The sequence below is a fragment of the Fundulus heteroclitus genome, chromosome 2, assembly GCF_011125445.2.
Source record: "Fundulus heteroclitus isolate FHET01 chromosome 2, MU-UCD_Fhet_4.1, whole genome shotgun sequence".
NCBI classification, from domain to species: domain Eukaryota; kingdom Metazoa; phylum Chordata; class Actinopteri; order Cyprinodontiformes; family Fundulidae; genus Fundulus; species Fundulus heteroclitus.
In genome coordinates, this window is record NC_046362.1 from 33,888,648 (window position 1) to 33,903,327 (window position 14,680).

The 14,680-nt window shown below is 41.3% G+C and overlaps 1 protein-coding gene across 1 annotated transcript in view; it reads right to left on the reverse strand.

Moving 5' to 3' along the window:
• Window positions 1–14,680, reverse strand: part of sf3b3 (splicing factor 3b, subunit 3) — a 37,544-nt gene that overhangs the window by 12,864 nt on the left and 10,000 nt on the right. The window contains exons 15-22 of the mRNA XM_012867583.3: window positions 14,109–14,264; window positions 12,649–12,792; window positions 10,621–10,743; window positions 10,368–10,522; window positions 9,552–9,726; window positions 5,628–5,833; window positions 5,374–5,530; window positions 1,875–2,000 (exon numbers count right to left, since the gene is read on the reverse strand). Coding sequence (XP_012723037.1) covers window positions 1,875–2,000; window positions 5,374–5,530; window positions 5,628–5,833; window positions 9,552–9,726; window positions 10,368–10,522; window positions 10,621–10,743; window positions 12,649–12,792; window positions 14,109–14,264 — 1,242 coding nt within the window. The remainder of the gene's footprint in view (window positions 1–1,874; window positions 2,001–5,373; window positions 5,531–5,627; window positions 5,834–9,551; window positions 9,727–10,367; window positions 10,523–10,620; window positions 10,744–12,648; window positions 12,793–14,108; window positions 14,265–14,680) is intronic.

The following is a 14,680-nucleotide window of genomic DNA, read 5'->3' on the forward strand; positions in this document are numbered from 1 at the left end:
CTCTGTAATTCCGATAAAACTTGCTTGATAGCCACGCTAACGCTAGTTTCATCGGCTGAAGCCGCCATGTTCTTTAGACTGAACTGTCGCCCTTCTCGTTGCGTCACACCTCAACCCGCCTCAAAGCCAACGCTGATTGGACGTTCGTTTGGTGAACGGCTCCAAATTTTCTTTAACGGAGAGTAGCCAGACTGATCTGCGAGTGAAACCTTGAAAGCTCGCGAGATCAGGATGGTCTCACGAGGCTACTTCATAATACCCAATTACTGAAATATTTTGAATAACTTATTTTAATCACTTCGTCTGGGAGTTGACCAGAATTTAAAGAACTAAATACGAGCTTTGAAAAATGTTGGTAGGCCCCTGCTAGTGGTGTTAAACATCTGAGAACAGGCCACACTTTAAAGTAATTTAGAAAAATAAGTGAATATATTAGAGTGCCTTGTCTTGGGTTCTTTGGAGTATTTTGACAATATAATTTCCTAAACATGTATTCAACATTGCAGACTTTTACCAAAAGTATTTCTTCTTTTGCAGTGCAAAGTTTTATGGAAGCCCAGGAGAGCGCATTGGCAAACGAAATCTAGATTTTCCAAGAATTAAATCTTTAATAATTGCAAATTGGGGTAATTTGAATGGATTTATTGTCCAGCCCTAGAAAAAGTTTATTCTAGTTTTAAATGATTCTTTATTTTTTGCCTCAGTGGTAACATTTTATTGTATCAGCAGCAAATTGACAGGCTTATAGAAGCACACAATGACACATTAAAGCTTGCTTTATGCTTGACGCATCCGCGAAGTACAGGCTTCCATGCAGCCAAAAGTTTCTGCACCACGTACACCTGGGGAAGTTTCAAACTACGCGGACGAGCAAGAGCTCCTTCTGGCGTTGGTTCGTCGTAAATATAGACATCTTTATGATTCGGCTAAAAAAGATCACAGTGATCAACAAATTGTTAAAAAGGATCCACGATTAGTTGGACATGTTGGCACAGATATGTTGTAATTTTCCTATTAACTGTTTGCGATATATAAAAACTCATAATTACTTTAAAAATTGTACATTCTTGGTTATATTTTTCACACATGGAGGTCGCCATTTTTTCACCTGCGCAATGCATGCTGGGTAGATGACATGGTCTCCCTCTGTGTGTTGGAATCTGATAGCAGATCAGTTTGGACCAGCAGACTGAGAAGTCATGGAGTTATTTAAAGACAAAGCCACATTTACTCCTTAGATTAAATCTGAAAACCAAAAGTTTGTCTGATTTAATCAGGTAAGAGTCATCTCTGTTGTGTTGTTACAGCAGTCTGAGCTCAGGCTGCTGTAAACTAGAATGGGTCATGTGACCTAGAGCGGCGCTGTTGGTCACATGACCCATTCAGCGACGGATCCGACCCTCTAGAGTTACATAGGTGAGTTTTGGAGTCTGGCATTCTGCACGGAGCATCGATACATGCCAAGTGTTTATTGACCAGAGAAATCTTGTAATATATCTCACAGTAAGCCAATACCTAGGTCAGAACTTACATAGTGCTGCTTTATGGATGAGCAAAATAAAATAAGTGCACGACTGAATCAAGCAAACACAATAATCCCTAAAGGATGTTAACACTTATTTCTCCAAATGAGGTCTGAATTGTCCTCTCCTCGTTGGTTTTACCCTGAATTATTATATTGTCATGTTGTAAATCATTATTGGTGCCTTAAAAAACTACTCAGTATCAAGTATGGAGTATTTTCTTAGTATCAGTATGAAGTTTGTGATATGAAATTTCAAACATAGACGCATGTTCCCATGTTATAGATGCTTTTACAGCTGGAGTTTGAGACTCAGAATGGCTGTAAAACTGTAAACTGTTGAGGTTTCTACCTTGTTCTCACACTTGCGCAGCAGCTTCTTCTTGCCCAGGTCGTAGATTCTCAGCAGTTTTCCGACTCCCACCAGGATGCGACCCTGGAATGGTGCAATGGCCAACGGCACGTCCTCGACTGGGGTCTGGAAACACACAGTTCAGGAGGATTCAAGGCAAAACGATTAGATTTTCTCTTGAACTGGAACCAAACCACAACAAAAACGAGCAGAGGTCGACCGAGATGCGCTTCCTGATGTCTGATGTCGAGGTTTAAACATTTCTTTGTTTGTCTGGAATGTTTTTTTTTCTCCCAGTCAAACATTTTGTTACTGTGATCAAACAACTACGCATCAGGCTGAAAAATGGTGCCGGCACTTCTTCTGAGGCGACCACGCTCCGGCATGTTTGCAGATCTGCTCCAGCTTGCACACAGAGCCTCGGAAGCAGAACATTTCCCAGTAAACGGGAGAACACCGGAGCTCCAGGATCCCTGCTGCTGGTCTGAACTCCCTGTTCCCCAAAGTCAGTGGTTCCCATCGCTCAGTTACCCTCATCCTGCACGTTTTAGAAGAGTCTCTGCTGCAGCTCGCCCGATTCAAACTACTGCAGGACCACCTCTGCCACCAACAGCTTCTGCACAAGCCGCTTAATCATCCATTCATTTAGGTCAGGCGTAGGGCCTAGCAATTTTGGAAAATAATCTAATTGCGATTTTTTAAATTATTTTTAATATCGCAATGTTAAGATCTAAAAAACCCACTGCGTCTCAACTGGGAGCAGAAATTATTGCGTTTTGATTACCATATATTTCAACCAAAATTGCGATTTGATTCTGACTTTTCTCTGCATTAACCACAAGCAACAAAAATGGCCTCTAGATAAAAATGTTTGTAAACAGGGACTATTTAAAACAAGAACTTTTAATGTTTTTATTAATCAGAATATTATTCAAGAGAACAGCTTTTAATTGATTTGGACATCAATCCTTGTTAAACATAAAGTGCAACAAACAAACAAACAAACCAGTCTATGTATTAAACCAGAACTTAATGCTATGGTGAGATTCCTGAAGGTTTCTGGTAAAACAGTTTGATTATATAAACTCTAAAACGAGTAATAAAATTAGATTATCTCACTGCTGAAACTGTCTTTCTGGAGAAAACCCACTTTAAAAACACATTACTGACACTAAAGGATGTTTCTGATTCACTAATTGCTACATAGCCAAAAACTGCAGACTTCTGCCATTTGGAAATTGTTTTTTTTTAATTGTGATTATATTGCAAATGCGACTAATTGTGCAGCCCTAGTCAGGTGTGTGACTGGTGGCCCTGAGGACCAGGGCTGGGAACCACTGCCGTAAATAACAGCTAAATGACCTCTGGAGTCCGTCTGTCTCTTCCACTGAGCATGCTCAGTGCAGTAACGCATTCAATGCTGGTCACTATTAAACAAATGATGTTCATGAGCTCATCATGAGGTTCACATTCCAGTTTAAACTCTGGATCGACATCAAGGAGCAGCGATGTTCTTCCAGCTGTGCACTGGGAACCGAACTGCGCCACAAAGAAACCCTGAATCAGCAAAACAAAACCAGCACAAGATGCAACTTAGCAGAGCAGAATAAATCATGCAGGTTCATTAAACATCGTCCGCTGGACACTTAAAAGTAAATTTAGACCCAAACTGCTGATCAGGACAAACTTGAGTCGCTTTCAGACCACCTCTTAGTAGATAAAGGTGCCAACAACTGTATTAGAGTTGGTTGTCTTTGAGAAAACCTTGTTTTATCATACGTTAAACCTTTTAAGAATCTATTTACTGTTTCTATTTCTCTAGAACGAAGGAGAAAAGACATTTTAGTTATTTTTTAAGTTATTTATACTTCTTTAAGGGTTAACCCTCATCTTGTTTTTTGTTCGTCAGTCTAATAATGACTCGTAAAATATGTATTTTATTTCTTAATGATAAACTATTGGACTTTTATTAGTTTTTTGGGGGGGATGAAGTAACAAAATCAGATGTAAAGTTTCTGTAAAAGAACATCTTTTAACACAGAATAAGTGTTATAAAAAGAACAAAAATCTGGATGAATAGATTTTGCCCACAGTAAACTTTCCAGATGTGCCGTCTTACCACAGAAAAACAAAACAAAATAAAATGACGAAGCCGATGACGGGATATCAGAGATGGGAACCAGGAACCTGTCATGAGCGGGAACTAAGAGAAAACCCTGAAGCACCTGAATCTTTTTCCTGCAGACAGGACGTTATTAGCAGAAGCACCTCTGCAGGTGCTGCGTGTCGGACCACAGAGAGTCTGTGTGCGGTCAGTTGTCAGGTCGGCACATCTCATCCAAAGACTTTCTGCCCAGGGTTTTCACACTGGATGTGTGTGATCAGAGGAATGACGCACAGACTTCTGATCCGGTGGATTGGTCAGGGAATTCCAGGATTCCCACCGTTATCCCACATCAGGTAACCAACGCACGGAGCGCTGATTCACACTAGGGCTGAACAATTAATCGCATTTTCAATTTAATCGTGATTTCAAAAAACGCAATTTCCAAATCGCAGAGTCTGCAATTTTTGGCTATGTAACAATTAGGGAATTAGACACGTCCATTAGGTGTTGGTAAAATGTTTAAAGTGGGTTTGCCTCCACATGGAAGGGAAGACAGTTGCAGCAGTGAGATAATCTAACTTTATTACTTGTTTTAGAGTTTATATAATCATACAAAGCATTAAGTACAGGTCAATTAGTTTAATACATAGAGTTGCTTGTTGGTTGGATTTTGCACTTTATGTTCAACAAGGATTGATGTCCAAATAAATTAAAAGCTGTTCTCTTGAATAATGTTCTGATCAACTGAATCATTAAAAGTTCATATTTAAAATAGTCCTTGTTTACAAACATCTTTATTTAGAGGCCAATTTTGTTGCTTGTGGTTAATGCGGAGAAAAGTCAAAATTGCAATTTTGGTTGAAATATATCGTGGGCAGAACGCAATAATTTCTGCTCTGAGTTTAGATGCTGCGGGTCTTTTAGCAACTAATCCACACGGCGAGGAAAAAAATTGATTTGTTGTTTGTATATATTTTAAAACACATGATAAATTAAACTGGGGGAAAAAAAATAAAATAAAAAATCACAATTAGATTATTTTCCAAAATCGTTCAGCCCTAATTCACACCGACCCGCTCCACCCTGGCCGAATTTGTTGAGGAAACCGAGATGCTGCGGGATTCTGTGTCACCATTAAGATTTAGATTGGAATCATTTCCTCTCTTCTTTATCCGTAAACGCATAATTCCACCTCCTCCACATGTAAAACTAACGGAGACGATCCGGCTGACAGCAGCAGCTGCTGCAAACTCAAGGTGACCGGGTCAAACCTCAGGAAAGAGGAGCAACTTTTCCACACTGCAGCAGATTTGTCATCACAGGCGGAGGGAACGAACCCCAGATGGGAAGCTAAATTATGGAGGCGATCACATTTCCAGTTATCAAACCCACCTTGTGCACAAACTCCAGCTTCTCTCCTCCAGCGGTGAGCCGATACGTGTAGATGAAGCCTCCGCCGACCGACCTGGGGTTGAGGATCATGTCCCTGGCGACTCCCACCAGGACGTACCAATCGTCTCCGGTGTTGGGGAAGCGGCACACGGCCACGCTGCCAAATTAAAACCAACGGGAGAGGAAGAGAAGCGATGAGGAGGATTCTGAGAGGTGAGGAAGGTGAGGCGGGATCGTGGCCAACCGATGCTCACCTGAAGGCCGCTTCGTTCTGCTCCAGCTGCACCTGATCCAGAGTTGAACCCTGGATGGGATTAACCAGCCGCACCAGTGAGGCCCACTGCCCCGCTCCGGCTTTAGGCGCCCCGAAAATGGCCTCCGGCAGATTCTCGTTCAGGAACGCCGCGGCCATCTCAGCGGCCAACTCTCGCTCGTCCTCGCCAGCCGCCTCCACCATTTCCTGCAGCGGAACGACAGATTTACATCATTTCCTGCTCCAAAACCTCCAGACACAGATTTTAGTTTCACTTTTAACACCCAAGTGAAAATGCCACCTGAGATTATATTAAATTTGATCAATTTTCAAACCAATATGAAGCAGCTTTCAGTGGATCTTTGGATGGTAAATTGAATGTTAAATGATAAAAAGATGCCTTAATAAATATTAAAAGATAATTTTAGCATCTTCATGTGATAATTTAGTAATAATGACGACAGTACAGGTTTGGACTCCTAATCTACAGCGATGCAGCGGTAGAGGGGGCCAGGACCTGAATTTAATGAGAAAACATTGATTTCAGCCGTTAGAAACTTAAATTGAATTTGAAAGAATTACTTAAAGATCTCTAGTGTGGCCCGGTATGAGACCGTCATGATGCGATGGCCTTGAGTGAAACAAGTCAACAGACTTTAATTTTTTTATTAAAAACGTTCCTATTCTGACTCCTTTTATGTAAAGCAGAAAAGCTCCTGCTGCAAAAACAGTATAATTAAAATTATGAAGATGTTAGCTGCAACATTGCTCTCATTGTGCTGCATAAACACTTTAAATTCTCTACAGAATATTTAACTTTCAAGCTATTCTGCTCTTTATTAAGCAACATTAGTGCAATTAGCGGGCATCTGCTGAACAACTGGCTCGGTTTCTGCTCAGTAGCTCAGCGAACACGGTCCTCCTTCAGCTGCCAAACCACGACTGGCTGATGTTTTTAACGACTCCACATACTGCCCAAACTTGTCTGTGGAGGTGAAGCAGCCTTATTTTAGCCAGCTGAGCAGCAGTGCACAGCCACAGGTGGAGGTCTTTGCTTTAAACAGCAGGAGAAAGCCCCAGAAACCCCTGCGCTTTCTCTGTCATCTCATTAAAAGGTCCCCAAACCGTAGGTTTACCGTTTTAAAGGTTTTAAAGCTCAGTTCACCTCCTTACCCAGAACCACCGTAGTCCAAAAAATCATTAATGAGGCGCAAACTGGTATTAATGCTGAGATATTTGTGACACGGTGAGAACTGAAACTCTGATAACTGCTCTTAACAGAAGTGCAGCTCGACAATAACAATGTGTGTATTTGTCTAGTCAGTTAATCGCAACCCTGTCAATGAAAAATTTAAAATCTAAAAAAACACAAACAGTGAATTCCCCCCACAAAACTATAACTAACTGACAGGTAGAGATTAAAGAATTTAATAAGAAAACGGATTATTGTTCATTTTCTGTAAACATCATCCTTATCCAGTTCAGATCATATTTATGCAAACAGCCTGAAAAATGCATTTTATTCATATATGACAGACTGGATACATATGATCAGAACTGGTCTGCTATTTAAAAAAAAAACACGAGTCTGGACTGAAAATACTAAAAACGCAAATGACATGGTTTCTAACTCATTGAGCTGTTTTTCCTGAGAGAATATCATATAAACGGTACCAACTCTCGCGGAAAGAAAGACTCGTGTTTGGGAGTAAAAAGAAGGCGGATCGGTTGATTCCTGAAGTCCAAACAGGCTGCAAGTCGTCTGCGCTGCTGGAAGCCGGAGGAGATGAGGAGCCTTTCTATCCGGCCCGTTTAAAACGGATCTCTCTTAGATGTTTACGTATAACTCTGTTTATTTCTGCACCTCGGATGAATCCCTGGAGGTTTCCAGGGTTGTTTTTGCAGAGTAAGAACAGAATTATATAAAAAAAAAAACTGTCTCCACTGCCAGCTTGATCCAAAACCTTCACCTATGACGCCCCCTTCAGTCTATGCTGAGCTTTTAGGTGCACAGAAACAACCTGATACCCGCCCCATTAGAGTCCTAACGGGTCGTGGAGATTGCACAGAACTGATGTGGTGCTGGTTTCATATTGCTACTATTTTCCATTCAGGTTTGAATTCAACAGAAAACGACGGAGTTACACAATTAATCCCGTTTCTGCGTAGAATGTGCTGCTAACCTTTAAAGTTATATTGCCACATAATATGCCTAGAAAACAAAGGACCAAAAACCATTTGATCATGATAAAATAAGATTATATACACCAAACCTCCATCTTAATAGTGCTTTTATGGTCCTTTGTGAGCCGAAAAATAATTCGATCTCGGGCGCAATGACCAGATATAAACAGATGTGGCGCCATCTAGCGACAGTATCACAGAACTTTCATAATACCGATTGCTTAACTAATAAAACACTTATAAATAATCTGCAATGTCTCGCCGTAAAGCGGCAGCTCAGCGTGATCGAAGACAAACTGTTATTAATTAAATAAACCGATCTACAGCAACTTTTAGAGCCTCATATCAGAACAAGTGGAGATGCTAATAGCTGCTAGCCGTATCTGCTGAGAGCTCAGCGTGTAATTTCCCTCCAGGGTTCTCCAGATTCATCACATTCAAAGTAGAGGATGTGTTTTGAGTAAATAATTTATGCTGTGCAGCTGCAAACCGGCAGGAGGGAGGCGATGAAAAACTGGTGAATCTATCTCAGCTATAAGACGGACCGGTGTTTGCTTTGGGATTTTCAGAGAAAGCCGAGTTGACGGTGTAATCCCTAACGTTTTAAAGGACGTTCCTGAAGGACTTATTTGAGCTTTAAAAGACAATAGTAATGAAACATTAAAGAAAAAAAAAGAGCCTCTGCAGAGCAGAACGCTGATGAGGGAATTCATCCGTTTGATTCAGGTGTTTGGGAGCAGGGCTGCATCTAAGAGTTTCAGGACGGTGCGTCTCCAGGCCTGGAGTGGGGCTTTGATGTGAAGGACAAATCTACCCTCTGGGCTCTCCAGCTGCGTTTCCATCCACCTCAACGTTCAGCTCTGATTGATCGAAAAGGTTCTTTTAATGAGAATATTTTTGGACTGGCCACTTAAATGTGCTGAAGAATAACCAGAGAAAGAGAAGCAGGAGTCATTTAGCAGATTCCTGCGGGGGAGACGTTACCTTCAGAGAATCAGATTAGAGCTTCAAAGGCTCATGTAAACGTCTCAGCATCAGCGACTCTCTGTGGAGTCGAGCATAACCGTCCCTGCAGACAGGCGGGGAATACCAGACTCACTCCTGTGAGACCTCAGCCGGCCGACTCTCTCCCTGCTCCGAGCACCGGACAATTTAGCAGGGATCGTCAATCTGATTAAAACAGCCTTAGATCCGTTTTTAATCTGCCAACTTTATTCATTAGAGCTTCTCACAGGAGCAGAACGATCTGCTTTCTCACATAAATCTAAAAAGGTTTTAACTACTTCAAGCCCCAAAATGATTGCTTTAATCAGTTATCTTTGACTAAAAGAATAAAATACGGTTAAAATGAGAAGCAGTAAAGTGGTGATTGTCATGCCGTTGTGGTTCGGACATCCCAGAGTGAGAGTCTGAGTCAGCAGCGGGTTTCCCCACGGGATGACGTGTGGCTGACGGCTCATCTTCACGCCGATCCGTTCCACCTTTAACCAACGACTAACACCCGTTTGGGTCCCTGTTCTGATTTAGTCGAATGAATGCAGGGAATTTCGATGTGGTCATGAAATACTGAACGGTGCGGCTTATGGAGCAGTAAAGCTGCTCTAGCTGTACTGTTGGCTCTTATGTCAAAGGACTGAAGGAAATCTAAGCAGGAAACGTTGGGTTACTCATGTAATCCCTGGTTCTTTGATAACAGCGTGAGGTGTTAGGTGATCATCTCCTAACCGGGCGCCCGTCGTACCTCTGCCATCTGCTGCTTCCTCTGGGCCTTGGTGGTCTCGGTGTAGGCGTTGTGGTCGGTCTCTATCAGAATCAGGTTGTTGGTTTCCGGGTGAATTACAAACTTCCTGGGCGTGTACTGCAGAGGAAAAGCCACCTGGTTGAAGACGGCTCCCAGTTTCTCCAAAGCCAAAATCCTGCAGGACAGAAAAAGGCAGATTTACCTCAGCCTGATCCAGCCAGAGAGACCCTCAGTTCATCTTTACTGTTTATTTATTTAGCAGTGGAAATTAGTTCACGCTTTGCTCTGAGGTTTTTCCTGCTTGTCATATTTAGGTTGTGTAAAGAACAAAAAACTGAGCCTGAAATGTATTTAATTATTAATCCCAAAGGTTAATCAAGTAATCAAAGTCTTCTGTTTACTTTAAACTACATTTAAATTCAGATTTAAAACCGAGCTAAATAAATACCGTATTTTTCAGACTATAAAGCGCATTTGAAATCCTTAAATTTTCTCAAAAACTGATGGTACGCCTTATATGTATATGATTAAAGTTGAGCTTCACAATATACTAAACATCTATACAGCATTGCTGCTATTCTCGTCCTGGAAGTCCAGTGAGTGCATTTGCAAAATAAAATCCCAAATCCTAAAAATTGTACATTCGTATGACTCGATTAAATCGATTTATCGCCCAGCCCTACCTAAGAGGAGCAGAAATGAAAACATTGAAGCGGATTACAAACATCTGAAATTCTAGGAAGTCCCGATGAGTTGCTAGAAAAGCTGAAAGTTAAGACATAAAGACGGAGTCTGGACTGTTTGGCGGAATCGTACCTGAGTGTGTTGGTGGAGATGGCCACTATGCCCTCGGGACACTGCTCTGAAGCAAAGCCGGAGGCGTACTCCAGCGTCTCATAGGAGAGCGGAGTCAGGTGGAAGCGGGACTGATACGAGTAGCTGAGCCACGATCGGCTGGACATGGCCAGCACCTGCCAGGAGGGCGAAAAACAAGCCAAACATTCAGATACTTCAACTTTTATGATGCTCTTTTCTCCCGCTGTGTTGAGGATGAATAAACGTGACGTACGGCCTCCTGTCCCTGCATCCGGACTCTGAACAGTTTGACAGGTCGGGAACCCAGGTACCGGGTTCTGGTGTCCGACAGGTCGCCGGTTACCGGGTCCAGGACGGTCCTCAGCAGCACACCGTTCTACAGGAGAGAAGGAAATAAAAACCTTCAATCATCACCATAATTACATTAAAGCGGCTCGGTGGGTAGAGGAGTCATTGTGAAGTTGGAAGGTTGTGGGTTGGAGTCTGTCATCTTCCTGCCACGTGTCGATATAATCCGGAGCAAGACGCTCTGCTGTCAGTTTGACCAGAAAAGAGCTTCATAAGTTCAGTTCATTCTCCTTCAGAATCAAAAACAATAATAAGCAGAAGTGATTGAACACATCAACCGATACATTTCTTCACAATCCCCTCCCCTTTGCTAAACATGCTCTTCAAAATAGTAAAAAAACAAACTTTGATCAGGCGTCGTTTTAGTGCAGAGGTGAGTGATTTCTGCTTTTAAATGCTGTAAGTTAAGGCGAAAGCCCTTAGAGGCTGAGTCTCAGTCAGGAATAGTACTGAAAGACTTTTGCCAGTACTAGATCATAGAAATAATGAGAAATGATTAAAAATAATAATAATATACTCAAAAAAGGAGAGAAGGGAGAGCTCAGGCAAATTTTCCAGCAGAAACATGAAGGTTTAAGAGCCGCAGAGAAAGTTGATTCTAGATTCTGACACTTTAAATGACAGAAACCTTTGAAGCAAAGTTTGATAAAATCATTCTTTGTTGCTTTACTATCAACTTTCATTTAGATGAGCTTGTTTGTTTTTTTCATTACTAAAAATTGCGTGCAACTCTGAGTCTTTGCCGGCATCACGCCCGGATTTGCCCGCGTTGATTCCCTCTGCTGTAAGAGTTCTGGTTCTCCGTCAGATCAGGCCAGAAGGCTGAAGACGCTCACTTAGACTCTGATTCACTTCCAATATATTCCAGCCCTGGATTTTCCCCTCAAAAGTGCAACTGAAGGGACTTTTTAACCAGATATCTGCCACACCAGCAGTGTCCAGTCTTTCTGCCACAGGAACCAAAACTGTGGCACTAAAACTATTCGCTGGCCACAAAAATTTGACTTTTATTTATATAGAAAAAGCAAAACAATAAACTTGTTTTTACCTGGTCAGCATTAAACTCATTCCACTTTATATTTTAATCAAACAAAACAAAGTACTGTTATTTCTGTATAAAAGACACATAAACAGAATTCGATGCATAGAAAATCTCTCTTCTGTTTTGACTCCTCATTCAAAAGTTTTTGCTTAATATGAGTAGTTTTTAATTTGTGTGCATCTGGTTTTAAAGTAATAAAAATTATTTTTAATTTAACCAAAAAAGGCTTAAATGGTTTTGTACAATCTTTTTGCATTTTCTTACATCCTCTAAAAACATAGAACAAATGTATACATTTAACAAGCGGTGATAAAGGATTGATTGAAAGGCCCAGTAATGACAATTTTACCCAAAATATGATTCAGATTGTATCAGTCATTCCAGAAATGACTGCAAACGGCCCCAGGGCCCCATTTGGACACCACTGCCCACACAAAACACCGTAAACATGTTAAAGATGGATATGCGAGGCCCCCAGAAAGATCTGAGTCTCAGTTTACTCATTTATAGTTTTCACAATGACTCTTTGTTTTAGACTCTCATACAAAAGGGCAGAATCAACCCATATGCCACAACCTTATTACCTTTAATTGGCTTAGAAGCTTCTTTTCTTATGTTGATCCATCATTAAATTGACTCTTTCTGCTCCTAAAATAATATCCGTTTCCAGCAGGAAGAGGTTTTAAATTGGATGTTAAAAACAAGGCTGAGAAACTCTTTAAAATACAAGTCTAGCTTCATCGCAGCCGACATTATTATAACGACCGTCTAACACTAAAAGTCGTGAAGCGGTGAAATCTATGATAGGTTTTCTCTCACAGCCGCAGCTTTGGCGGCGTTTAAAATGTGACGGTTTTCATTTTGAAAGAATAAACGAAGGATGAGGAATACCTGCAGGCCGATGTTGAGGTAAAGGAAGCCGATGGTTCCTTTCTCTCCGATTTCATCCTGTTTCTCCACTCCTCCCATCTCAACGATGCACAGACTCTCAGGCTGAGCAGGAAGGGCCTGCATACTCAGAGGCTGCAGACAGTCCTGAGGTGGGAAAGGTTTAACGGTTAGGAGCAATAATAATAAAATAAAGTGGTAAATAATCATTAATTTAAACAAGCGTGACAGCAGTCAGAGCCACAGGTCTTGACTTTAGTGTTATTCCTAAACTACTGGATTAACTGTGAAACAACAACAGCTGGTCAAGTTTACAGTTCAGCTAATTATTTTTATTTAATATTTTATTAAACAGGCCAATTCCCAAAAGCCTAAAAAAACATTTTCACTCTCTGGTATGGACCTGCAGTGAAATCTGCAGGGTTAGCGCTCTCTGTTGATCCCTAAAGTTTGTTTTGTTTTTTTGTTTTTTAATCGGCGGCCATTTTTCCAGTCATCCTTCCAGGCAGGAAAGCTTTATTCTCACCGAGCTATATTATACACTGGAGTGCTAATCACCGTCTGTTAGAACGAGTCGCTTTGAAGCCACCAGCCGCCATATTGGTACTCCTTATTTTCCCCCAGTAACTAGGGAATATGTGCTCTACAGCATTAAATAACGAGGATTTTCTCATGTTCAGGGGGGGGCTTAAAACTTTTAAAGTGTCAAATGCCATATAGTTTTATGTTATGTTCTAAAACTATCAAGTACTGAGAAAGTCATGTGCTGAAATATTTTGCATTTTATTTATTTAAATATATAAATAAAACATTCATAAATATATAAATAACAATATACAAAAACATATATTTACATAGATGTATACATATACACACTTATATATACATAGATATATATATTTAATATGAATAACATGTAAAATATTTCAGCACATCATTTCCTAGTAGTTGATAGTGTTAGTTCATCCACTGACTGTAGAATTACCTGTGAAACGTTTTCACACAGTCAGAAAACTGCTTGTTGTTGCAACCAAATCCTATGGGATTCTGTGAGAGTAGGGAGTAGCAAGATGGCGGCCAGTGACTTCAGTTTTTCGCCAAAATCAGCACTCCAGTGTATAATATAGCTCAGTGTTTATTCTACATAAACCTTTTACTTCTGTTAACACAGATAAATAAACGGCTGTCCTGAGAAGACGCAGTTTCTCCTGCAGATAAAATGAAGCCCAACTTTTCGGTAGAATTTCTGAAGTCATGACGTTTGGATAAGATAAACAAACTATCTGGCCAAATGATTGGGAAGTTAATCTCTCGCCTGCGAAACATTGCTAACATGCCGAAAATGAGATGATGACCGTTTAGGTCAATAGAAACACAACGGATCAGTGTTAAATCTACACAGAGCACAGTCCAGCTAAATGAGATCTTCCTGTCCAAAGCAGCTTGTGTGTTTGTGGCCTTACCGACGGGTCCAGGGAGATGATCCGCACCGTGTTGTCGACCAGCCCGACAGCCAGGAAGCGGGAACGTTGCTCACCGGGCGGGACGTTGGCCAGACTCATACAAACCACGTCTGCCGACATCTCCTTGCGCTCCGTGTACTCGTTCAGCTGACCGGACTGCAGGCGGGGTAGAGAAACATGCAATCAGACACGGAGCTGTGGGCCTTTAACCGGGTCCAGAATAAAACCCAGGTCCAGGTAAGTGACCCACTCAGGGCGGGGTGATCCACACCTGGCTGATCGGCTACATTAACTACTACAGATTAACTACTAAAACTTCTTTATTCCCTTTATAAACTGAAATCTTCTCGGTTGGAGCCACAGCGGTGGGGTCCAAGAGAAAAACGGTGAACAAAAAACCCCTTCCATCTTTTTCTGCAAACACTACAAAGCTAGAAATCAGATTGATTTCATTTCACCACAATCAAATATAACTAAAGAACATTTAAAAACAACACATAACAACTATTCGGTTTAGTTTGGACGAGGGTAACGTCTTTGTTGCTGCCCAGCTCTGAGGACCCGAGGTGAAG